The sequence below is a fragment of the Paralichthys olivaceus genome, chromosome 19, assembly GCF_024713975.1.
Source record: "Paralichthys olivaceus isolate ysfri-2021 chromosome 19, ASM2471397v2, whole genome shotgun sequence".
Lineage (NCBI taxonomy): Eukaryota > Metazoa > Chordata > Actinopteri > Pleuronectiformes > Paralichthyidae > Paralichthys > Paralichthys olivaceus.
In genome coordinates this window covers 13,575,999-13,601,271 of record NC_091111.1, presented here as the reverse complement: position 1 = coordinate 13,601,271, position 25,273 = coordinate 13,575,999, and the positions used below count along the sequence as shown (strand labels likewise).

At 42.1% G+C, this 25,273-nt stretch overlaps 1 protein-coding gene and 1 long non-coding RNA gene across 5 annotated transcripts in view; one reads left to right on the top strand and one right to left on the bottom strand.

Annotated features, from left to right (window-relative positions):
* Window positions 1-8,863, bottom strand: part of LOC138405553 (uncharacterized) — a 61,281-nt gene extending 52,418 nt beyond the window's left edge. Inside the window, exon 1 of the long non-coding RNA XR_011239316.1 lies at window positions 8,723-8,863. This is a non-coding gene — a long non-coding RNA (uncharacterized lncRNA). The remainder of the gene's footprint in view (window positions 1-8,722) is intronic.
* Window positions 7,447-24,728, top strand: armc2 (armadillo repeat containing 2). 4 transcript variants are annotated; one of them, XM_069514824.1, is made up of 18 exons: window positions 7,447-7,585; window positions 10,208-10,530; window positions 10,618-10,690; window positions 11,006-11,171; window positions 11,647-11,767; window positions 14,289-14,356; window positions 14,830-14,937; window positions 15,888-16,072; window positions 16,206-16,308; window positions 16,761-16,975; window positions 17,580-17,725; window positions 18,847-18,946; window positions 19,985-20,300; window positions 22,196-22,318; window positions 22,428-22,541; window positions 22,880-23,012; window positions 23,594-23,748; window positions 23,962-24,728. In XM_069514824.1, exons 2-18 carry the CDS (start codon window positions 10,313-10,315, stop codon window positions 24,093-24,095), a joined length of 2,478 nt encoding a protein of 825 aa, XP_069370925.1. In that variant the 5' UTR covers window positions 7,447-7,585; window positions 10,208-10,312; the 3' UTR covers window positions 24,096-24,728. The 4 variants fall into 4 exon arrangements, with proteins under 4 accessions (XP_069370925.1, XP_019953153.2, XP_069370926.1 ...); XM_020097594.2 differs by lacking the exon at window positions 7,447-7,585 and adding an exon at window positions 8,984-9,169; XM_069514825.1 differs by lacking the exon at window positions 7,447-7,585 and adding an exon at window positions 8,999-9,169 and having other exon boundaries at window positions 10,227-10,530.
* Window positions 24,729-25,273: the final 545 nt, after the last annotated feature.

The following is a 25,273-nucleotide window of genomic DNA, read 5'->3' as shown; positions in this document are numbered from 1 at the left end:
TAATTTGAGATGTATATGATAAATATTCAATTTATCTTATTGCGTCTGTTAATTTAAATGCAGATCAAATCAAATTATAAACAATAAAATTGTGTTAATCTCTTTCCCGTCACAGTCGTACGTCTGTTTCCCACCTTCCACTGTTTCGTTCTCACACCTTTTTCTTTTATCACATTCTCTACTGTTTCTCCACCTCGAGCCCCACTTTTCTTGAATAACAGAGAGGAAGAGGTTGATGCTGGGCAGAGAGCAGAGGGAGATGAGGTGGAAGAATCACACAGGAAACAGAAAAGCTGCCCGTCCAACCCTCATCTGCTCCTTCACATCAGGCCAGTAGATGCAGAGTTCATCACTCCCTCACATGCACACACACTGTTATTTCATCATGTGATGGGGGCATCGTGCTCAGCTTGCTCTCAATCCATTTGCTGTATAAGCCCACTAACCCCCATCGTGTTCCCATCCCCCCACCACCCTCTAGAGGTTGAGAGCATTACCTCCCACTTTAGCATGTAGCTGCATGTGACTGTGTTACATGTCTGTGAACTGAGGGTCACGAAGGGCAATAACTACACTGTACCATGCCTGCTTTTAATGCCGAACGATTCTTCGAGTGGTGTCTGTATGTTGATGTGTTTCACTGCAACTTGCATCATCCTCTACTGACCTACATGGAGATGTGCTATCTGGCAGAGTGTGCTCATAACCTTAGATTAATGACTAGATCATGTTGTACCAGAGTAGTGTGTGTGTGTGTGTGTGTGTGTGTGTGTGTGTGTGTGTGTGTGTGTGTGTGTGTGTGTGTGTGTGTATGTGTGTGTCTCACAGCAATCTGACTCACTGTTTTGTCTCCATTGACTAAAATGGCAGAATTCTTGTCTTGTACTTTACAAACCGTGGAAGAAAACACGTCTTATATTCGGATTAGCCAGAGGCACAGTTGTGTCAGAAGTGTAAAACTTCATTATGTGCCGGGCCCAGATTCATATAAACACATCACACAAGGAGCAGTTGTTGTTTTGATGATCTGTCCACAAAAAAGGCCTTGTGTGTAAAACTGTAGAATGAAATTATAACGTCTTTCAAAGGGTTATGTTTTTTATTTACAGTGAAAATTTAATTATGTGAATGAAAACTGTTAGATACAGCGCTCATTGTTACGTCACTGGGGCTTGGTAAAGTTAAAAATGTTGAAAGCATTCCACTCGATTACTGATTGGGTCAAGTGGGCAACTTCCCTTGGGCCCTGCAGACCTCCAGGGGTCCCAATACTCAGGTTTTAGGTTAATTGGTTACATCCAACTTTGTGATTTTCTTAACTTTGTCACCTTGTTTAGATAAGTACTATAGAAATAAAGTTTTATTATTATTATTATTATAAATCCAGTCATTTGTGTGTTGTGTACATAGACTGTATATACGTTGTGTATTACTCCTGTGTTGAATCTAGCTCTAAAATATAAGAACCTGTCTTCTTTAGTTTGTTGTTAAAAGATATATTAAATATATGCACTATATCACAGGATATTATACAGTAACTAGTGCAGTGACCTATCTATACTCTTAACAACTTCTCATCCGATTGACCATGACATGGTGCAGGTGTATTGTGAAGGGTCGACAGACAGACAGACAAACCGACGCACATAGATTCCTCCATTTATAGTCAGATATTCTAAATATTAGTTCATGATGACTGGCAATTGCAGTTTCAGGTATATTAGTGTATTATATTCATGCTTTTTAAGCCTGAGTAGAATAGAATAGATGTGATGGTGTGTTATTATAATGACTTATAGATGGGTCCATTTGGTGCACAGTCAGTATAGACCTTCTCCCATCCCCAACCCACACACACACACACAATGTCAAGGTCACTCTGTTCCACACATCCATATATCTTCTTTGCACTGGCCTAAATGGAGGGTGGGACGCACACAAAGACTCAGAGAGAGAGAGAAAGAGAGAGAGAGAGTCAAAAGTATTGCTTTGGCCGTCTGTGTGTGCACATGCACATGTACGAGTGTGCATTCATTTGCGCTAGCATGCGCGTGCGCTGGGGTGAATTATGGCCTTCCACTCACCATTAAAACCACCAGGGAAAGCACATACATAGCTTCATTACTCCCCGCCCTCCCTCCATCCCTTCCCCTTGTTTTCTCCACATGTTAAGTAATGGTGGTGATGGTGTGTTGGCTGGCGAGACAAAGAGGGACTAATCTACCATAAAGAATGAGCCGTTAGGGAGGAGAAGCCAGTGGCCGATGTGACATAAATCTAATATAGTGGATTCTTATTTATCATGAATGTGTTTGTGAGAGTTTAAAAAATGTATAAATTGCTTTAGACATGATGGCCTGCATGGATGTGATGTATAAATCTATGTGTGACCAGCTTACTGTTCTTACATACCATATCTTGTGTCTTTGTGTCCATCTCATGTCTCTTTGTCCTCAGCATGTGTACGATAGCATGCATGTATCTGTGTGCATGTGTTGACGTGTCTATGCTTGTGTGACAGTAAATCATTTCCCCATCCTGGTCTTGAAGGCCTCTTTTCCATATGTGTTTCATGTGTGTTTGTGAGTGTGTGTTCTGGCTTTGTGCAGCATTGTATCTGGATGTCTTGTGCGTGTGTTTGTGTGTGTCCATGTACAGTAAAACTTGCAGCTGACTTTGTTTATGAAGTCTGCATCCCCCCTTGCATGAGAGCAGAATATGCAGACTTGCTCCTGCCCATAAATTCAGGGACAAACACCTTGAATGCTTTGTTGTCTATGTTTGCCGCTGCAGTCATCTCTCATTCAGAGTTCTTAGCAGACTGTTAATTGATAAAACGTTTGATCTGGAACGTGTGTTTTTTGCTTGTTTGCATGCAGGGTTGCGTGCAAGACGCAAGTGGATGCAGACACGGAGAAGTCCCTATCACCATTCATCACTGGGAGATCATGGCACGATTCAGGAACGAGAGAAATACAGCAGAGAGAACAAAAGAGAGGGGTTTAATGTGGTGCTCGGAGAAGGGCAGTTATGATGGTGTTACCGTTCATTGGCAGATATCACCCAAGAGGGATGGATGATCCTCACCGTCAAACAAAGGAGCTGAGGTCTGGGGGAGGGGTGGCGGCAGGACAAGAAGACATTACCAATGATGGTGGAGTACGAATGTGTGCGGCAGTTAATGTTGCGCAGGTTACCGTGGAGCTCCATAAAACGCCCCCCAGAATGACATGCAAAAGATAGAGCAGGACATCCATGTGGGTTCAGTCTCTATTTTAGAATTTGATGACATTTATGTTAAGTGTTAGTTTGAGCTGGACACACACAGTCTGTGTGTGTCTGCGAATACAGCAGGGGTCAAGGAGAATGTTTTCGTATTGCACATCCCTGTCAGGATCCACCAGTTTACTTTGAAAGACAATACCTCTACAAAGGGTCTTATCTATGTAAAAGTTTGATGTTAATCTATCCAGTGGTTTCTGCGTAATCTTGCTAATAAACAAACGGTCAGGGGTATAAACATAACTTCCTTGGCCAATGTAATGACGGTGCACGGTGCAGCTCACATTGTTTATTACCAGAGTATTATGTAACCATGACAGTTCAGTCTCTTTGTTTGTCCAAGTGTATTTTACAATTAATAGAATAAGATGACTTTTCAAATTCTGATAATTGTTAATAATTTATAATTGTTTTTTTAGATTGTACTCAGAAGCAAAGGAGACTTGGAGAGATATAGGATGAAATATATAGTAAACATGAATATTAATAAAAATCCAGGTGTATCAATGTTAACTGGACAGCGAATCCTGTTTTTGTTGGAGTCTGTCACAGCTGCTTCAAACAGAAAAAGAAAACTTGCTTGACTTTGATCTATAATACATTTTATATTATAATATTATATCTTTACATAATATTAATTGTAGAGCTAAACAATACATTTTAGATTAGCTAATCATTAAAAAAACCTAATTGTAATTTTTCTACAGCCCAAAAAAATGTTGTTGTGAGAATTTGACACTTTTGTTTGTCTTACATGACAATAAACTGCACCAACACAACACACCATTCCATGTATATGTTTTGCTCCCAGTAAAAGAGCCTGATTGCAGCATTGGTTGTGCAAAAGAAAAGAGCAAAAGACATTGAAGGAGAGAGGGTTAGTTACTGTCGTACCTACACAAAAAGACACTCACAGGCACTCACTAAAGTGTGACCCTGATAAACACAACAAAGCCTGGGAATGAGCGAGACGTGCATCAGCAGCCTTCACAGTGTGTACTTGTGGAGAACAGCCTCTTGAACTCAAAAGATGAAATTCTCATATTTTTTTAATTTCATTGCATTTTTTTCCTGGCCAAACAACAGAATGGAGCAAATTACTGTAAAACACACTCTGCATTAGCATTTCATGTGTCAGTGCTCCACAGTGTGAGAAACAGATATACATGAGACCTGTGATGACTAAGTAGGTAAATATCTGAGTGTTTGAGCATGTTGTCACGTGGTCAGATCACGGCTGTGGAAAAGCGGGGGAGGAAGATGATGAAACACACAGGTCAGACAGGTCAGGACACATGCACATCCACATATCTATTCATAGAAACAGATAGAAGCTCCATCAGGATATTGCATTTTGATTAGCATTCAAAATGAGATGGACATGCTTCACTGGGATCTGTTAGGGCGATGGCAATCTCAGGGGAAACAAAGACCAGACAGTCTGTGGGTCTATGTTAAATCTTACTCATCAAATAGCACCTATTTCAGATAATGCTGGATTAAAGTGTTTTAATAAATGCTTGGTTTTGCATAATAATAATTTGTGTTGATAAAGGTACTTGCTTATAGTTAGAGTTGGGGTTAGGATAAGGGGTTATGTTAGGTTTCAGGTTTCCGGTTGATTAAAAGGTTGGGGTTGGGTTAAGTTAAGTAAAAAACACAGTGGAGTCCCTTATTAATCCATAATTATGTGGGTGGAGTTTCTACCTGAATGAGATGAAAATTAAAAATGGTCACCAGGTCAAGAGGTCAACAAAAATCCTTGTGGTCTCCTCTGTGTGTGTGTGTGTGTGTGTGTGTGTGTGTGTGTGTGTGTGTGTTCCTAAGGTGTGGCCTGGCTCTTGTGTAATATGAGCCTGTGTGTGTGTGTGAAATATTTAATTTTTCCATGCACACAAAAGTAAATGACAGGACGGTGACTGTCTGTCTTGTGTGTCTGCCTCTTTTACATGTCTGCGTGCTCCTTTAGTCTTTAAAGACAGCGAGTTAGTCTGGTTTTCTAGCCTCTGACTAAAGAGTGTGGAGAGATGCTTCAGTTTGGCATAAATATGAACTGCCTGACATTTAAAGATAAAGAAAGTGCCATAGAAAAAATTACTGAATCTATAATATTCAGTGATTCTATATTTCTCATTGCCTTTACACTCTAATTAAACTGACAGCCACCAATGATCGAGTGATAAAAGTGCTTGCTGTGAGGTATGAGAAGTTACTGTATCATCTTTTTATCTGCACAAAAATATGCAGAATACACAATGTTCTTTCCTGTCTGAGACACAACGCTCCTCATTACAAACTTCCTTCGACCGACATATTTCATCATATTTTCTGACTAAGTACAAAAGCTGAATCTGTAATTTCACACAGGAGAAGTTTGATTTGTCATGTCAGTGCACACGCACCATGTCCGTCAGGAACAAGGGAAACTGCTGACACAGCAGAACCCGAGAGCGACTCACTGCTGATTTGTGTAGTGTTCAAACGTCAACCTGATGCCTCATAAAAACTTTGCTCCACTTTACTCAGGAGGTTTATTGTGTCACTGCTGCAACAGCTGAGTGAGGAGTCATAAAATAAAGTTGCATGTAGCACGAGGAGATAAGACAGAATGAACAGAATGACCTCTGTCCCATTAGGAGATCTGTGACCTGTGACTTGAGGAGTCAATAAACAATACAGCAACCTGATTTTGACAGATTTGATTACATTGCCTAAATAATAAAATTAACTATGGAATAATAATTTATTGGACTAAAAATATTAAGGCTAAAAAATATCAGCATAACATAAGATCCACTTTCTGGAAATTCTGTGGCATTCACATCACACACAACCTAGAAAAATAACACGTAAACCTTATTTCGAGGCAAAGCCACCAACCTTTTTAAGCTGTTTTCATCAGACTTTACTGGTAATTTTATACATGAGGTTCTTCTTTGTATTATTACTTTTATTTTTAAATATTGAAAGTGTAGTTCTGAATTGTACACCAAAAAATAATGCGATTATTCAAGAACATAATTTAGGATTCATATAATTGGAGGGTTTTGTAGCTCACGGATACACAAGTTTAATTTATGACATACACAATACCAAGTGAGTGTGTCATGCTCCTAAGATTGTGTTGAATGACTAGTCTTAAAAATAAGGATTTGAATAACAGAAATATGAAAGATAAAAAAGGATAGAAAGCATCACTTTACATCACCGTGTAAAACAGGTCAAAGTCAAGGTAAAAGAGAGAAGGACAGAAGGAGATAAAAGTGTGTACTACTCAAGTCGGGATCAAACCAGGACTGAATGGCGATCGAGTGAAAGTAACATGAAGAAGCCCCTGTCCTGCCAGCTGAGTGCTCTCTATCAGTCTGAGCTTCTGGTCAGAGACGGAGCCAGTTGCCAGGGAGACAAGCCACCTTCAAGCAGGACGAGGGCTCTCACAAATCAACCCGGTCGTTCCTGTGACGTGAGCTGCGCTGATAACGTAACGTGTCTACACAATGAGCTTCTGTGCATGGGACTATGCAGCTGCTGGTGAGAAGAGCCTCATCTTTTAGAACCACCTCCAGCTTTTCTTCTCTCAGCAGCATCTTCATCCACAGGTTAACTCTCACTATATAGAGTCCACTGCTCTGCATGTTAGTGCCACCTGTCCTGGCAGCATGTTTCACCCCCCTCCCATAGTGACAATGAAATCGCAGAGACCATCTTCCTCCTCCCATTGGCTGGTGAGCTCTGTGGGGATGCCTTGTGATTGGGCATGGCCAGCCTGCACAACCGGCCAATCAGCTTCACTGTATCCAAGAGACTGAAGCATGTGAGGCTATTTAAATCCAACCAAGGGCTCACCAGACTGTTCAGATGTATATTTCACAGTATAAAACTAAAAAGCCCAGGGGGGGGAAAGGTTCACTAGTGGACGAATGTGCAAATCCAGACAGAGCTGATTGGTGTACAAAGTGGTTGGCCCATGTAGACGGCCAGTTAAAGAGACCAAGAGAGGAGCGAGAGTTGAATGAAGGAACTTCTGCATTACGTTATCCTCCTGAACTCTGAGTTTATCCTTGAATATCCAGCCAATCGTACCACTCTGCTGTGTTTACAGTTGAGCTGACGCACACAAAGCTTCGGTGAGAGCAGGGACGGCTTCGGTTAAATCGGACGGACAGAGGGAGTAAAAGATGGAGGTCGTCAGTTCTCCTGTTGAACTACAGATTTTTTGTCAGGGGGAGGAGCCAACTATTGATCTTTCATGCGGAGAGGGAACGTTGCGTCAATTCACAATGGACCACAACTACACGCTGACGTAAGTCTGCGGCCATTTTGTGCCCACTCGTGTTTTATTTTTAAACGTCATTGTGTAACGACAAAATGGTGGACATATCGGTATCCCGAGATAACAACAAAATAATTTTCAACGAGGAAAATGCAAAAAATAGCGGACAATGAGAATATTTGTAGTTGATTTTTTTGTATATTGCTCATATAACAGATTGTAATAATTCGTGATGAACTTTTCTCTGCATCTTTTGTTGAAGTACAATTTCAGTCTGAAATTGTAATATTCAACAAAACATTAAATTAGGTTTACCAGTTATGCTTTAATCGGCTTATGTATATATATGTTCTGAGCCGTAGGATTACCTGGTGTGTCTTTAGTGAATTTCTCTCATGAATTAGAGGAGAGGTGAAAGTAGACGACAGCTTCGACTGCTACAGTACAAACCGTAACAATGACAGTGTGTGTTGGTGCCAACATTAAAAGAAATACAGATAATATTTGTCCCATACTCAGACCTTTTTTTCAGACGACATATTATGTTAATGATCATGGTATGTTTCTCTGATATCAACAGAATGTGGTGAATTTTCTCACTGTAAAAGGAAACACTGTCGACATTGTCAGATATATTCCTATTATTTTTGTAAATTTGAGATAAGTTTAACATTTTGTGCATATTCTCTGTATCTGTATTCGCTCAGAAGCTTTTTATACTTTTTCTTTTTGCTATTTTTTCAGATGAGTTACTCAGTAAGGAATACATGTGATATACGTGTGAATGTTTGAAATTTGTCTTTAGATAGTATTAGATAGTTTAGATAGTATAGTATATATATATATATATATATATATATATATATATATATATATATATATATATATACACACACACAGTTATAAGAAAGAGTTGCATTTTAAAAAACATTACATGACTTTTACAGCTTTGTGATGGGCCTGAATTTGGTCATAAGGTCATGACCAACTATTTAGTGCCCAGAAATATTAGGAAGTATTTTCCATTTTAGAATAAACAGAGTAATAATTTAACAGAAGGCCAAACTATGTATTATGAGGAACATGGAGGAGCACTCTTACCGCTGTGAGTGTATACTTGTAGCTGTGTGATTTATGACAAATAAAATAAACTGAAAAATGACTTACCCGTTTGCCAGTGTAATGTAGGAGCAGGACTCGTGTCACCTCCACGGACGAAGAAAACTCGAAAAACACTTCTTTCAAACTCTTGTGAAATACGTTAAATCAATAAAAAAAAGTAGTTTTAACCATTGTGCTCCTTTACATTTGTGTCCCTGGAGGAACGGCAGCAGGTTTTAAAGGAACAAAACATCCGTTAAAATGAGCAGTTGAAACTTTAGCTTCTCTTATTAGCATTAGCTACACAGCTGGAGCACGCGCGTCCCCGTGCTGCGCGAGCCCGCCGCTGCTCGTGCAGGTGTGCTGCTGTGGCTGGTTCCTCTGCAGCTGGGACACTTGTTGGAGTTTCGCAGATCTCAGCGCAGATTCGGTCTCCGGGAGGAAGCTGTGAGTCCGTGTGGACCGGTCACCGTCACCGGCTGTTTCCCATCCAGGATTCCAGCGGGTTTACCGGTGAGTTTTGTTCTGTAGGACCCGTGAATGAGCCTCGTTCTCGGCCGCCTGTACAAACTCTCTCTGTGTGTCTCCGCTGCTCGAGGAAAAGTTGGACACACTTTCCACATGAGCGTGTTTTTTCAAATGTCATTGCACCGTGTAAACGATAAACACGTTAGACTTCCGGGTATCGGGTTATTTTGTGTCTTGAGTTTTGTTGTCGAAGCTGCTGCCGCTGCGTTTGGTCACCATGGCGACGGAGCGTGAACGCGCAGAGGGACTTCTTCATTCACTCACATTTGAATTTGAAGTGGAAGAAATCCACAAAATGTGATGCACCACTGGACCTATATGTTTTTATTATCATGATATCACAGGAAAATACATTTTATTGTAACCATAATAAATCATTAGGCTGCAGCTCTGCAACACTGTTGTTTTCCTTTTATCAATCAATCAATCAGTCCAATTTTATTTGTACAGCCCATATTCACAAATCACAATTTGTGTCAAGGGATAATTAACCCAAAAATCTAATGCTGATGGGGGGGGTGGGTGAAGTCCATAAAAACACTTTTGGAGTTTCAGGGGTAAACAGCATTGCAGCCAAATCCAACCAAATTGAAGTGACTGGCGACAGATTCTTCAGATGTAAAATACAACAGAAAAAAAATTAAAAACTTGACCCCAACGCCCCTTCAGTAGTTTTGCTCCTAAAGCTACTTGGATTTCCTTGGTTTTCTTTCTCATCTAAATCCAGGGATGTTTAATCCACCACAGTGAAATAGAGCTTTTTGTAAAATAAATCTGTCCCACATCCACCACTAAAATGTTTCTTTTCCCCAATCCCCATTTTGTTTTAAATATTTAGTTGGGTAAGCACATTGAGAGAGTATTGAAAAAACAATGTTACTCAAGACTGAATGTGATGGTTTGTATGGATACATTGTGGGGACTCTACATTCAAAGTAAAGGATGTGGATACTGGAAGTATTTCTGAGAATTCTCAGAAGCATTTCCCTCCTAATGTTCTTTTTATGTTCTGGCATTATCCAGATTTTTTGTTTCCCATTAGTGATACACCCTGTAACCGCTCGCATAATGAAGTCAAACCACTGAAGTCATCTGGAGTCTGTTTTGGCAAATGTCACACAGGCCTAGATGGCCTCGATGGAGAGGAAACGTGAGATTTGCAGCCCCTTCTTTCCACGGCGCAACTCTTTGAGGAAAACCAGTGCGGAAATTGTCAGTGAAGCCAGACAATCCCTGCGAGTCCAATCCACCCATCGGCCGTTCACTCCCAGGGATGGACACAGGCAGCTTTTTGGGAAGAGCTCTGTGCGTGTGGGTCACGACAACAGACCTCCATCGGCCTTCAGGTTAGTCTCAAAGTCAGCCCACATCTTTTTTCAGTCAGGTTCTGAGGTTAATGTGAAAAAGTAATCAGCCATTTTCCCATGTTATAGTCTTCATGCTCAAAATTTTGATGCTCCTGATTCGAGGCCAAGTTCAGGGACACGTCTCTCCCCACTGGACCACGTAAGTTCCTTCAGACATAATCGCATGCTGTAAATTGTAATCTAAGAAGAAATCCATTCAGATTTAGGTGTTTTTTGTACAACAGTGGGATTTGTTTGTACATTATCATGAAAACTGACCAAATATTTAGTGAAAGGAGCAGGAAATGAGATTGGGCCTTCTAATAACTGGGATTTTAATGTTAATTTATGAAATAAAAGATAAGAGTAACAGCAATTATCAGATCTTTCTGCGGATGTAAGTGTTTTCATTGTTGGATCAAAGCTCTGGCTCATTGTTCTCACCATGCTGCTGACATGTTATTCACTGTACCAGAAGCCAAGGTTTCCACTGCCCAGTGATGCTGAGGATGCATTCAAAGCTCTCCCCAAACCCCCCGCTGACCCACTGGAAGTGAGGAGGGGGCGGGCAGGGGCACGGACACGTCTCCTCAGGGCTGGATCTCTCACCACGTTGCCTCTGGTCGAGGGACACACAGATGGTAAGGCAGGATAGAGAATATCAGTGTCTGGATCAAGGGAGAAAATACTGTACGTTGGATGAAAGAAACAGTGTGAACTACTGTGGTGAGCATCCATTTTTTAAACTGGTTTAAAGTAAAAGTAGAACCCTTTATTTCAGTCGGGGCAAGGTTCTAACTCTTCTGTGAAGACTAGTGCTAAAGCAGCTTTAAAACCGGAATGAATAGAGCCATTCACATACCGACATTACACCTGATTTACATTCCCTGCTGTTGGACCTCGGTGGAAAAAACTTAATTTACTGCTGCTGTGTTGAAGGGGAACTGACTCCTCTCCTATAAAACTGCTCTGCTATTCAAAGCAATAAAACAGATAATGGAGTCTGACTAGATTCTTTGACCTGTTCACAAATATTTTTGCGTGATTGTGTGAATGGACACTTGTACTTTTGGCCATGTGAGTAAACCTGTAAATAACTTCTTTTCTACATGTCAGTGACACAAACATTAAACCCGGGACAAAAGCAGCTGTCAGCTGAACGCCACCCGAGTAAGGACCACACCACGGTCCGCAGCGGTCCTCACAAACCTGGCCCACACAGAGCAGCGAGTGAAAGGTATGCCTCCTATGCTTCCCTTTGACTTGACAAGATCTGCCCTTCTCTCTCTCATCTGCCCTTCCTCCCTCTTTTTGATTCAATTGATAGTCGGACAATGAGTCGAGGATTTATTGGTATGCAAAGGTTGCAGCCATAGCCATTAGGTGATGGAGTTTGTGCCTCCCATTGAATCCTCCCCCGCCTCCTTTTTGCCTTTCTCTTTGCTCAGCCCCAGTATGTTAAATTCATAGAGTGTCTAATGTCTTTATTTGTTCTTGTCCATAACTTATCAAAACTGCTGGGAACAGAAAATTGTAAACAAATACCTTCTCTGATATCATTAATCATTGTTATTCTCTTTACATTCCATATGGATTAATGGAAGAAAAACGCTAATCAATGGTAGCTTATTGCTATAGAAGGCTTATTTGCACCTGCAGCTTATAATTATAATTATAAGTATCACACTTTTAATCACAACTGCAACACACAAAATTCTCATATTCTATTTCAAGGGAGGGTTGTGTTTGGTCAAAAACAACTAAAGTAAATTACCCATGAACATTTTTAGATCAAAAAGTTTTCAAACTACTATTTCACTTGATCCAGAGGCTAAAACTTTCCATTATATTGTGGTACTAGTGATGAGCTGCATGTATGAAGTCAGTTAGACCATCGATGGTGTCACTAACTAATAAAAGGAGCAAATTCTTCAACTTCACACACTTGACCCTTTTAAACCCTCGGATACTTTACTGTACACCACATCTTGGTCAGATAAATCCATCTTCTTGGTCAGCTTCATTCCCAATGAAATCCACCTCAATCTGTCGTTACTTTCATGTGTCAGCTTTTACACCTTCGCAGTACAGAGAGGCTAAAAGCTCGACTTTTTTCTGCCGACCTCATCAGCTGTGTGTCAGCACGAGGGGCATAACTCCAGGCGTGAGGTCGGGGGGGCTGTCGTTACAATCCATCCGCCTATCGATTGGGTGGGGCAACTGGGGCTATAGAAGGGGGGACAGACCATAAAACACTTTTACAGGAAATCTGGGCTCTCGCCCCGCAGCACATCCTCCTCTCTCCAGAGCCAAGTTAACACGCAATGTTTATGTAACTTGTTGCTGACAAAGAGAGGTCCCGAGAGATCAGACTGTGGTCAATTTATGATAAAAGAGGAGTGGTTTAAAGACTTCCTCTTCTTGATTAGCGTTGCGTCTGAGTTCTTTTTCTATAAGGTGCACCGGGCAGAGACAGAATGGCAGGGAAAGCCAAACCAGAAGTCGAGGAACTGCAAGTGGAAATAGACACAGCATGACAGATTAATATGATGAGTTGGACGAGATCTAAAGATAGGGGAGATTAGACGTCCACTAGGTTCTTTTTCTCCAATAAGCCAGAGCTTTATAGCTCCAAATGGCTCTCTATTAGATTTGGGTACCCATCTGGGCAAGGCTGGCAGCGGCGTGTGTTGTGACTGCAGTGCACTGGCCTGGCCTAAGACAGGGATGAGGTCATGTCTCAGCGAATGCAGTATCACACAAAGAGGCCTTATTATCAGGCTCTTAATCCTATCATACAGAGCCAAAGCCCCCTCTCTGACATTCACCATGCCTCGGCCCGCAGCTCCTGCTGCATGTGCCCTGCGTGCCAGCTTATACCAATCACTAAATCTCCTTCAAAGTGAAAGTGCACTCTACAGTGACAACCGCGTGCTGTACACTAATGCTGGTGTCAAGCACCTTCTTAGTGATGCTGCAGTGGAATGGAAAGGAAACCTGTTTAAAATAGCTCGGGTCATGTGTGTCTCATACCTGTCAGCAAGACAATGAAATAAATCTCAGTCGAGTGTAAAAGCTCAAGCCTATTCTGTGAATGTCAATCGAGGCTTCAGACAGTCCTGATGATATAATGGTGGTTCCACTTCTCCATAGTTTTTAAGGCTGATTCACGCTCATTTGTGAGATTTGCTCAGTAATCGAGGTGATTAGTGTGACTCAACAAGCTCCTTTGTTCATCTCTGTTTATTAATAATTATCCTCTGAGCTGTTCTCATAGTAATTAATCATAAGGCTCACCACCTCTCATGTTTCCCAGGCTTTATTATATCACCGAGCCAATCTTTCAATGTGTGAGTGGAGCGGTGCAGACTTGACACAGCACAGACACAGTCACACAGACACATACAAGCAGTAACACACACAAAAACTAGACACACGTGTGTATTGTCATGTGAGTTCGTATGTGCATGCTAAGACACGTTAAAGAATCAGCACCTGCCCACAGGCCTCAACGCCTGCTGCAACAGTGACACCTAGTGGCACTTGATGAGCATACACCTACAGACTTATTATCAGCACACCAATCGGCAACTGTTGATGGAATAAATTATTTGACACAATTAGTGTTTTAGAAGTTCTGTGTATCTCCCTGGTTTGTACTTTAATGTCTAAATAAGTCCAAAGGGAAAAGTTAGTAACCACTCCCTGTGTTTAAAATCTGATCTAACCCCACTCTTTGTGTTTCTGTGCACCGACAGTAGAATAAAGCAGGCTGGTGTTGACTCAGGAGTTAGACCCACTGGCTGCACAACAGGACAGAGAACAGGTTTGTCCAGATACACTAACCTTCTTATAATAACATGGGCCCACTTCTCTCTCTGTAACTGAACAAGACTTTGTCAAACATCGATTGGGATGTTGTTGCGAATTTCCTCCTCACAGAGGCAGCCAGCGAATAGCCGAGAGAGCTGTTGGTTTGAGCAACCACAGTTTCCTGCAAACCAAGCACGAGGGTTTGCAAATGTTCAGCAAAAAAAAAAGGTCCATGGCGTGCAAGAGGTTGCAGACATTTACATGCACAAACATGTGTTTTCATCACACATGCAGACAATCTCACATCAGTACAGAAACAGTTCAGAAGGAAGTTAGGCTGTGGACGGTGACCTTTCATTGTGCCATCAAACTTCCTGCAGGCTTATTTTAAGATGGTGAACTTGTGAACTTGCCACTTGTGTTCACCGTCTGCATTCGGTAGTGTTTATTTGGCAACACTGCAAATAATCTCCCCGCACCTTTCAGAGCTCGAGAACGGAGACAACGCCACAATCACGGAGGAGGATGCAGAGTCATCGGTGTGGAATAATAAGATCGGTCCTCTTCTGCAACAACTGGAGAGTGTGGCTGCAGGTACTGTGGCAAGAGCATTGAACCTCAGTAACAAAGTGCAAACACATGACATACATCGGTCATTTGACCCATAGAATATATTGTTTCTGTCACCCACTCCACTCACTCAATATTACTTTTAGGCTCTGGTCTTTTTGTATTAGGGCTAAGTTTCCTTTATAGTGTTTCCCCTTTTTTTGCACAACCATTCATCAAGTGTGATAAAATAAAAAAAGAGCTGTGATTCAATTGCTGAAGAAAGACAAACAACACAAGTGATGTTGTGTTTGGCGAGTGAACAGAATTGTCTTCGCCTGGAACTGCAATCCGGCACCCATGACTCCAAATCTACAGCTGTAAATATTTCAACACTTTGTAATTTAATGGAAATTTCATTTGAAAGATAAATATCAAATATTTATTGCCTCCATGTGCCTTGTGGCTCATGCATAAAACACCTCTGAGATGTCGTGTTGAGTGTGAGACTGCAGCCATGCTTTTTTGGAAATGGCCAAACCCTGTTATTTATGCAGGGAAAACATTTATTTTACCTCAAAAACAAGGAAAAGGCTCCACCCTTGCTCTTCCTCTGCGTCAAGATTGTAGCCGCCTGTTGCAGAATTGTTTCCCTGCAATTGACCATTGAAACTCAAAGCTGCTTCTCAGAAAAGGAAGAGGAATGTTATTCTAACTGCTGACCAGTGTGTTATTGATGTCGACAATTTACCCTCGAGTTCCTTATGCAGATAATAATTGCACAATATGCAGTATAGGGCCTAAATGTACACATATGCTCCACAACACCCACAAAGCATCACTCACGTGTATTTATATGTACACACATGCCAACACACACACAGGCGAGTGTTTGCTTTCTCTGTGAATGTTTGACATGTTGCCCTGAACTTGACCTATGTTTATTTAGATTTTTGTTTCTGTATTTTGCAATATCTTCTTTCCTGCGATGCCAGGCAGCTCTGAGGTCTCGGTGGACCGTCTGTGCGATTTGTGTGATGGCCTCCACGGCGCCTTGGCACAAGCGGACATGCTTGGCCGACTCTGTAAGAGGAGGTCGGGGATCCTTCGAACACTGTTCCGCCTCATCGACCTCAACTCTGCCCGGCTCAACCTGCACATCGCCCAGCTCTGCCTGGCTGTGAGTCATCTCCGTGTGTGTGTGTGTGTGTGTGTGTGTGTGTCTGTGTATGTGTGTGTGTGTGTGTGTCTGCCACTAAGTCTCTCAAGGGCGGTTAATAGAAAAGTTTGGTTTTTTATATTTTTCTCTCCAGCTGTGTGTCAGTGGGAACAACCTGCTCAACATCTGCAAGCTCATCTTCCAGATCAGCCGCAGTGAAAGCAATGACGTCCTCTTCCAGAACAACTCTATCATAGGTCAGGATTAACTAATTCAGTGGTGTCCTATTCTCTACCAAACTCTGTTTGATATAAATCCTTATTACCTCTGTCAAAAGAGGTTATGTTTTCATATGCATGTATTTTTTTCATTAGTTAGCAGGATTACGCAAAAACTACTGGACAGATTACCATGAAACCTGGTGGGGGGATGTGGTGTGGGTTAGGAAGGAAGCCCGGAAACAGGTTTTTCTTCTTTTTCTTTTTGCATTGTCAGGGCATTTTGCAATTTGGTGCAAATAAAATCCGGATTTATTGAATTTAAATGTGGTTTCATAAAGGGACTGTTGGGCCCGTATGAGCTCTACTGAGTGCCATTCTGGATTTTATCTTTTCTTTTTTGTGGTGCCATTTTTGTGAACCGCATCAAGTCAAATCCCATCTATATTGATTAAAACAGTTGATGTTTTCTTTTTTTAATCTGTGTCTAGACTCGTTGCTGGGTGTACTACGTAACGAGGATGTGTCTTCATCAGGGGAAGCTCTCTTGTACTGCATCGGTACTCTGAAATTTCTCTCGGGAAACTGTGCCATCCTCAGACTCCTGCTGGACAAGAACTGTATCGGTGTGTCTCAGAAACTCATCCAGAGGCTTCACACAGTGGAAGACACTCACTTCAGTATAGCAGGACACATCATTGTACAGGTGAATCCTTTTATAAATGCAGGACAGCAGTGGAGTCTGAAAAGTTTGCTAAAAAGAACACAATGTTAAATGTTCCTCTTTAGGTATGTTTGTTTATGTCTGTGTGTAAATGACTACAAGAGCATAATGTTCTTTTCTGATTTAGACAATCCAAATCCAGAACACGCCCTGCTTCCCTCTTCCTTGAATGATTGCTGTTTAACCGCACACGTTGGCCCGAGCAAACGTCTCGAGCCAGCGCTGCATTTGATATCCAACACAAGTCATTATGCTGTTAGAGGAGGGAAATGAGCAGACCATTACTTTCCAGAACTTTCAGTGTTGCCGTGTGTTGGAAGTTTCTGTTTCCTTCTTGTGATAGAATGATTTATGTCCATGCTGAATAGTTTCCGGTCGCTCTGCTGCATGGCGTCCTGCACAGGCCAGCCGCCAGCCTTAATGAGCATATGACCGACGTTGTGCTCTGTGGCCACAACACAACACAACACTGACACGCAATACTGCTCTAAACACAGACCAGTGAGATACTTAAGATGTTTGCAGACGTCACACTCTCATATCTCTCCATTTTTATCTCCCTCTGTCTGACCTCTGACCCCTGCAGCTGACAGCGACCCTGAGGAACCTCGCCGATCATCCCGACTCCCGTCTGCACTTTGTGTCCTTCTCTTTGCTGTCAGAGCTTTGTCTGGTGCTGCGCCGTCACCGCAAAGACCAGGACATCTGCACAAACATTTCCAGAATATACAGGTAGCACACACACACACACACACACACACAAACACACATATGGTTTTAATATTTGACTCATTGTCTCACTCCAACTGTGGTTTGGCTTCAAAGTTTTCTTTCTGGAGATGTCTCCCCTGTTCCCCTCAGCTCAATAATGTTAAAAATCACAAACTTTAATATGCTGAATCAAAACAGACTATCACTCACCCTCTGTTCATTTTTCACCAGCAGCTGCTCTTCAGTAAATCCCCCCTTTTATTTTACACTCTTTCATGATGTCTTTTTATGGCATCAGGTGTCCCAAACAAGAGTTATGTAGCATTTGTGGTCGTACATCTGTGTTTGCATCCGTACCGCAGCAATAACAGCTCATTTCTGCTTTTACTTATAGTTTTCAGCTTCACCGATCTGAAAATATAAATGACTTAAAATACACAAACATACATACCTATATTTGTAGTGTATATGATATTTATGGGTAAAAATGCCAAATAATGTTAATTGTCTTTACTTAACAATTACAAAAATTAACTAACTGGGAACAATCTTGGTGTGAGGCGACAGTGCTGACCACTGTACCAACGTGACGCCCTTGCTCAGAACAAATGGTGTACAATATGTGCCAGCTGTGCTCTTGACCTTTCATACAAGTACATGAGACAATTGTTTCATGAAAAACCTGGCAGAAGTCTTTGGCACCAAAGTAAATCAGGTCCCAGTGACCCTGCTCCGGCAGCAGGCCCCTCACTTCAGGCTCAGTATCCTCTGACCTCACTGTCTGCACCAAACAGAAATATCAAACCCAAAATACTCACATCTTCACATTGTCACTCCAGGGCTCCAACCTTCTACTCTGGCACAACATGTCATGTCAATCCATCTGTTAAGCACAAAACCTGTTTAGTATAATAAAATGTGTTTTTCCAGTGCAAAATATGAATAAAGATTTTTCTCAGGTCTGAGTGCTGAAACAAATAGTTGCAGTCTGAATATTTTCACCCAGGATGATGAAAAGATTCAAGCCAAGGCTTTCTTATCCATTAGCAGTGTTGATTTAATATCTCCTTATTTAGTCAGCATAGCAGAGGAGTCAGTGGGTCTAATGGTCATTGGTATTTGTTGTCCCCTCTCTCCCTCAGTAAACTATCCTCTTACTCAGAGTGCCGACTCGCTCTGGCCCAGACCCCCGACTGCTACCAACTATTTTTAGAACTGCTGAGCAAACATCGCCAAAAACAGGTGAGTCCACAAGCTCTCCTGTGTGTGTGTGTGTGTGTGTGTGTGTGTGTGCGTGTGCGTGTAGACACTTGAAGACAAGCTTTTCCAGCGTTCATGATGTAACTCCACTAATCATGTTTAGATTAACATGTTTATGTACGGCAAGTCCAAGCATAGTTACGGGACATTGTGTCCTTTTGCATCTAGCGTCCATGTTTCTGCCCGTTTGTGTGTGTGTGTGTGTGTGTAGGTGGGTGTGTTTTGACATTTAATCATCCGAGTAGGGGCTGAGTAAGTCAAGGAAAAAGGAGGGAGGGAGGAGGGAGGGAGGAAAAAGGAGAAAAACAAAGGAGGTGAGCTTGACTAGAGTATTGAGTTAATAAGAATACACACATATCCACCACACCTTTGTGTATACACAGTAACGACATGTGATGAGCAGCAACTACTGGGACGGCATGTCCTGTCGTTATACCAGCATAACTGTACATTTATGGGAGAGTTGTGTGCAGTCCTGACTCACCTGCCCTTCATCTTATTTACTCAGTAGAGTCAGGATATTACGGTTTTAGTATTGACTACTTTTCATTTTCTTTTAGTAGGGAACAAGTTGATCAAAAGAAAATGAATCCGTAGTTATTCTGATTAAAATGTCAAATATTTCCAGATTCCAGCTTCTCAAAAGTGACACTTCTTCATAGATTGGATTTTAGACAAAACAAGATATTTTAGGTCAACTTGTGTAATTTTCACTATGTTTTCCATGTTGCATTCAAAAACTTCAAGAACATAAAACAATAACTGGCAGAGAATCTCACAGACAGTTATTGAATGTATCAAGCAGATAGATTGAAACACAGGAAAAACTCCTTGCACGTCATACACTATCTTGCACTGACTCAATTGAAATGCTGTAAGAGGAAACGTTGACGCAGGCCAAGACAGTCTGGCCTTTAAACTAAATCTGCAAAACCAATTCACTCGTTGTTTGATTTGCTTTCATTCAGACCCTTGAAAAAATATTTGACGGATGCAAATTAACCCCTGATCCCCCCACAGGACCTGGTCGTGCGCATTCTTTTCACCTTGGGGAACCTCACGGCCAAAAGCGAGGAGGCTCGGCTGCAGCTCTTCCAGTGCAAAGGCTGCATGGATACAGTCCTGCAGCTGTATGACATCTACCAGCGAAGAGACGCATCACCGCACACACCCTCACAGGCAGGTGAACCTCCTGCTCCTCCCATGAGCCTGCAGGAGCGTGACGACGTGCTGGTGAAGCTGGTCAGGGTGCTGGCCAACATGTGCATCCACCCGGCTGTGGGTCCGGCCCTGGCGAACGACGCAGCCTGCATTCAGCTTCTGATGGAGACACTTGGTGAGCAGAGAGCAGGGGGATCTCATCAACATCATTCAGTTTTTATGCTTCTACCAAGGAGGTTATGTTTGTTTGTTTGTCAGTCGGATGACGCACAAACGACTTAATCGATTCCCGTGAAATTTTGTGGAGTTGTGGAGCATGAAGGGAAAAGCCATTACATGTTGGTGCAGATCTGGATCAGGGGGAAGATCTGTTGTTTTTACTTTTATTCAACATTTTTCATTGACGTCTCAGAGATTAATTAATGGATCTTGAAGAAAACAATCAGACATGTTGAGGGGACTAATATTTGGTTCAAATCCCAATGAAAAGCTGGATCTAGTGAATTTAAAAGTGGTTTCATAAGGGGACTGTTGGGCTGAGGTATGCGCTCTACTGAGAAACATCCGAGTCCATAAGTGCCATCAGTAGCAGAGTTACAGCCATAACACTTTTGAATTTGTCCCTTTTGTCAGTATTGTATCTCTGTCACACGGAAGGAACAATGTGTGACAATGTGGAGCTCTGATAAGTCTCTAAAAATAGCTGTTTGGTGCATTGTATGTACAGGAAATATCTGCTGGGTGCTCAACCACTTCCCCTGTGCTGGGAACAAGACACGACATTTGTCAAAAACAATCTCCTCATTTTGTCTCTTCATTCCACCGCTCGCTTTCCTCTCAGTGCCGTCTCTGCAACACGTAGCACATCCTCTTTTTGGTTTACCTGTTTTGTTTTTCTGAGTCTGACAGAGCGAAGCACACGAGCAGGATGTTCTGTCTCATCTCACAGACGACTTGGTTTGTGTGTGTGTGAAATTCTCCCATGTGGTTTGATGGTTTCAGGACAGGTTGAGCTGATGCGCAGGTGGATATGAAACTTCTCAATTTCTGTGCTGCTGCTGCTGCCTCCTACACACGCTTCGTGGCAGCTGGGAGACAAATATCAAACAAACAAAACAGGGGTCAGACTGAAGTGTAGAAAAAAGGGTATGAAGGGATATGTGAGCCAGCAAGTAGGATGGGAAGTAACTGTAACGTTTGAAGATGGTGGTTGGTGTGACAGCTGGGGACAGGAAAACAGAAACCTCAGAAGAGGATGAAAGAGCAGGTTTGATCGATGAACTGTTTTGATCAAGTTCCTGACAGGCTGAGCTGCTTTACATTAGAGACAACAAAGTGCCATTTCCAGTCCGACCCAGAAACAAAATTCTTTATGACGCAGGCGCCGGGTTGACAGTGCAACCGCAATATCCACGATTTATGAGCGAGCGTGACATCTGTTGCTTTATGAGGAGCAGACTTGGTTTCCGAGTGGCTGCTTGGATTGGGACACGTTGACCTTTGTATGCAGCTCGTGATCAAAACGACAACATCAGGACCTAAATTAACTAGACACAAGCTGCTTTTATGAGAATGTCACTGTCACTGTTGGTGTGGCAGAGCTGTCACATGCAAGCTGGCTGAAATCCCAGGGAGCATGTATTTATACTAATAACTGCATTACACATTGAGTGCATCCCACTTTAAACAATACATTGCATTTGTTTAAGGATTATGTACATTTACTTTATCTTCTCAACATAAAATGAAGCTTTCACCTGGATTCATCTGGTTGGTCAATATCAGGGAAAGAGCCTGTATGGACATATGTATGTTTTTACATGTCAATCTAAAAAATGTATATTTTGTGATATCGCATAGAGACTTCATATAATTGAACAGTGAGCAGTTTGTCTCAGGAGCATAAAGGCCTGCTCCTCGAGGTCATGCAGTGTGGAAGCTCCCTCTGTTGGCTGCATTTCATACAGGAGGATTTCCAGGGGGAAAGACAAACACCTCTAAAGGTCTTTGTAAGAAATTATGTCACACAAGGGTTAACCTTCGCCTTTTTCCTTCTGTGTGTGTGTACAGAGTTGAGGTCCGTGCAGGAGAGCGAGGAGCTGTTGGTGAATGTCGCCGCCACCATCAACAACCTGTCGTTCTACCAGGAGCAAAGCTCTGTAATCAGACGCAGTCAAGTCGCCATCACAAAGCGTAAGACAGAAAGATCGGCACACTTGAAAAATGAAAACACTGACAGTTTGCTGCTATGTGATCCCAGATTCCTCTCTTCTCTCTGCTCGATCCCTTATGTTCCCTTCAGTGATGTTGAAGCTGGTGCTCAGCTCCAGTATGGATGCCATGCTCGAGGCCACCCGTGTATATGGGAACATGTCACAGTCCAAGGATGTGCGGGACTTCATTACGCAAAACAAAGGTATATTTTGAACACAAACTTAAACAGACACACACAAAACAAACCTCAAACATGGTTCTACAATTACACAATGTATCTTTCAGCCACATTGTTCTAGTTTTACAGACAAAGTTGCACTAAAGATAAATCGATTGTATCTTAATAGCACAGAACTCAGGATAGTACACACCTCTACATACAGTTGTGTCATGTTTGGGCTGCACTTATCTCCAAGGCCAGTCACACTCAGTATAAACACTCCTGCTGATGCCGGTGATCGCAGCTCTGTTACCTTTGTCCTGCTTTGTCCTCCGCCGGTCAGTCCCTTCATGTTTTTCCTCCATTGTCTCGTCTTTCAGTGCACCAGTTTGCTGTGACGCTGCTGGACTCTAAAAGCAGTGAGATGTGTTTTTCAGCCTGTGGAGTCCTCACCAACCTGGCTCTGGACCCTCCCAACAGGGTCCGTCTCTCACTTGAGGGGGCTGCTGCCAAGTAAGCACCAACACACTCTGAGATGTTGCTATGAATGTAAGATGTGTACATATACACAACTGCAGCTGCAGATGGACACAAAAAATACCTCACTTTTATTTGAATATTCAAAATTGCAAAGTGAGCAACAGCTTTCTGGTTCCTGGGCTTTTGTTTCATCCTGTGTGCAGCAGCAGAGTAAACAGGGTTTTTGGGAAATATGGTCTTCATTTCAACAAACATGAGCACAACAACTTCACTGGCACGGACAAGTTGCTACTAATCTGCTCAGCCTTGATCTTATTTGTTCACAGTAGTTTTACAAAGTTAACGTCTTCTAACATTCATTCGTTTGTACATTTCCAACAGGGTAACTCTGTGAAATGATGTTGTTTGTAGTGTGAGATTATCACTTCAAAAGTGAGCTTTGAACAATCAAGCTCTTATTTCCTCCTTCTCACACACACACACAAAGTTTTCTTTCAGATCTAGGCCCAGTGAAGTGAAGCTAATTCCCACAAACCTGCTGGTCATGTGAATTCTGCTCCGTCGAGTCATATGATGTCTTCCATGTGTGTGTGTGTGTGTGTGTGTGTGGCCAGGCTGCTGGACTGTCTCAGAGACTTTGGACCAGGTGACTGGCAGCTGGCAGGGCAGGTTTGTCAGGCGTTGTGGAACCTGATCGGTGGCGGTTCAGAGCCACTGCTTGATGCCCAGGAGAGCGAGTCCCTGCTGAAGATCCTCACTACATACTTAGGTTGGTGTCGTTATTATTATTAACACTCACACAACAATGGAGGAAAACATGCTGGAGAGAAGCTGCTCTGACTCACATCACTGGGCCTCAGGGGGAAGGGAGGAACACACTATTCTGAACATTATACCTCAATGGAAACAGTTTGAACAATAAACACGACACTGCAACATGAAAAATGAACATGATGTCCATTATTTCTCATTCCTTCCTTAGATGAAGAGGAGGCTCTGAAGTGGATAGAAAATGAAGATATGAGGGATTATCACAAGGCATGCTGGGAGTTGGAGTTCCTGCCTGTAGCTCAGAAACTGATAGAGACACTCCAGCTGCCGCAGCAGAACGACTGACACGCTGGGATGAGGAGTTTAGAGTCATGTTGCCATAGAGGGAAAGTATTTCCTTGATTTTATTAATATTAAAATCCTCTCGTCATTTTTCATGATGTGTGAAAGAGTGAAAATGTCTTGTTTATTGACAAATACTTGCACTTCCGTTTGTATATGATGTTTATTTATTTTCACTGGTCCCTTGTCTTAAATACCAACATCTTTTTAAATGTAATTTTATCAGGGCAAACATTGTCATGTAAATAATCTTAATAATCTTATTCAATCGATGTGCACCCGACATATTCCTCAGAATCTGCAGTTGAGCACGCTGGCACTTTCTACCATTTTCTTTGTTTTGACGTTGTTGACATAGTTATTGATATTAACCTTTTCAACCTTTTATGCACTTTATCTCCCATAACAAACTGCATATCCTCACATGTTCCAGGTCTTTGCACACTTCACAGATTGGATTTGTTTTGTCAGATCACTGTGTCGTTGTTGTTGTTGATAGTTCTATGAGGACTTAGTCTCGTAAACTGATGACTGACCTGGAATTCACCTCTTTAAATAGTCATGTATTGTTTTTATTGCTTGTGTTGTGTGACAGTGGAACTTGTTGATAATAAAGCTGAACAAAGTGGGAAAAAACCTTTCGCTTCTCAAAGCCTTTATTGTTACACAGATATGGGGCCAGGCAGTGCTCACAAGTTACACCAAGTAGCCTAAAGTACAGATTTTTAAATCACATTGTTATTACAACAAAACAAATCTTAAACGGCACATAATGCAAATGACAAAACCTCCGTTTTCGCCAGATCTCACACAACAGTGACCTTAAAACAACCACAAGACAAGTCGATGTTTCAAAAACCACTAAAACAGCTCATTAGCCAAAGCTAATTACAAACATTGTTCTCTACACAGAATTTCTCAGGTTGATATGAACAGTTGAAAGTTGGCTGATATCAAGGTTGCTCTAGAAATGCTTCTATGCCGTATATAATCATTGCCGTCGTCGGGGAAAGCCACCTGATATGAAAAGGCAGTTTGGTCAGCGGGGATTATAGAGTTTGTGCTGGTGATTCTGTTTTGACATACAGGCCTTTGTGGCCTCGATGGGCGACACCCTGAAGTTACCGACAGAATAACAGACTCACAAGGATTTTTTCCCAGTGAGGGGCGACAGGAAAGCG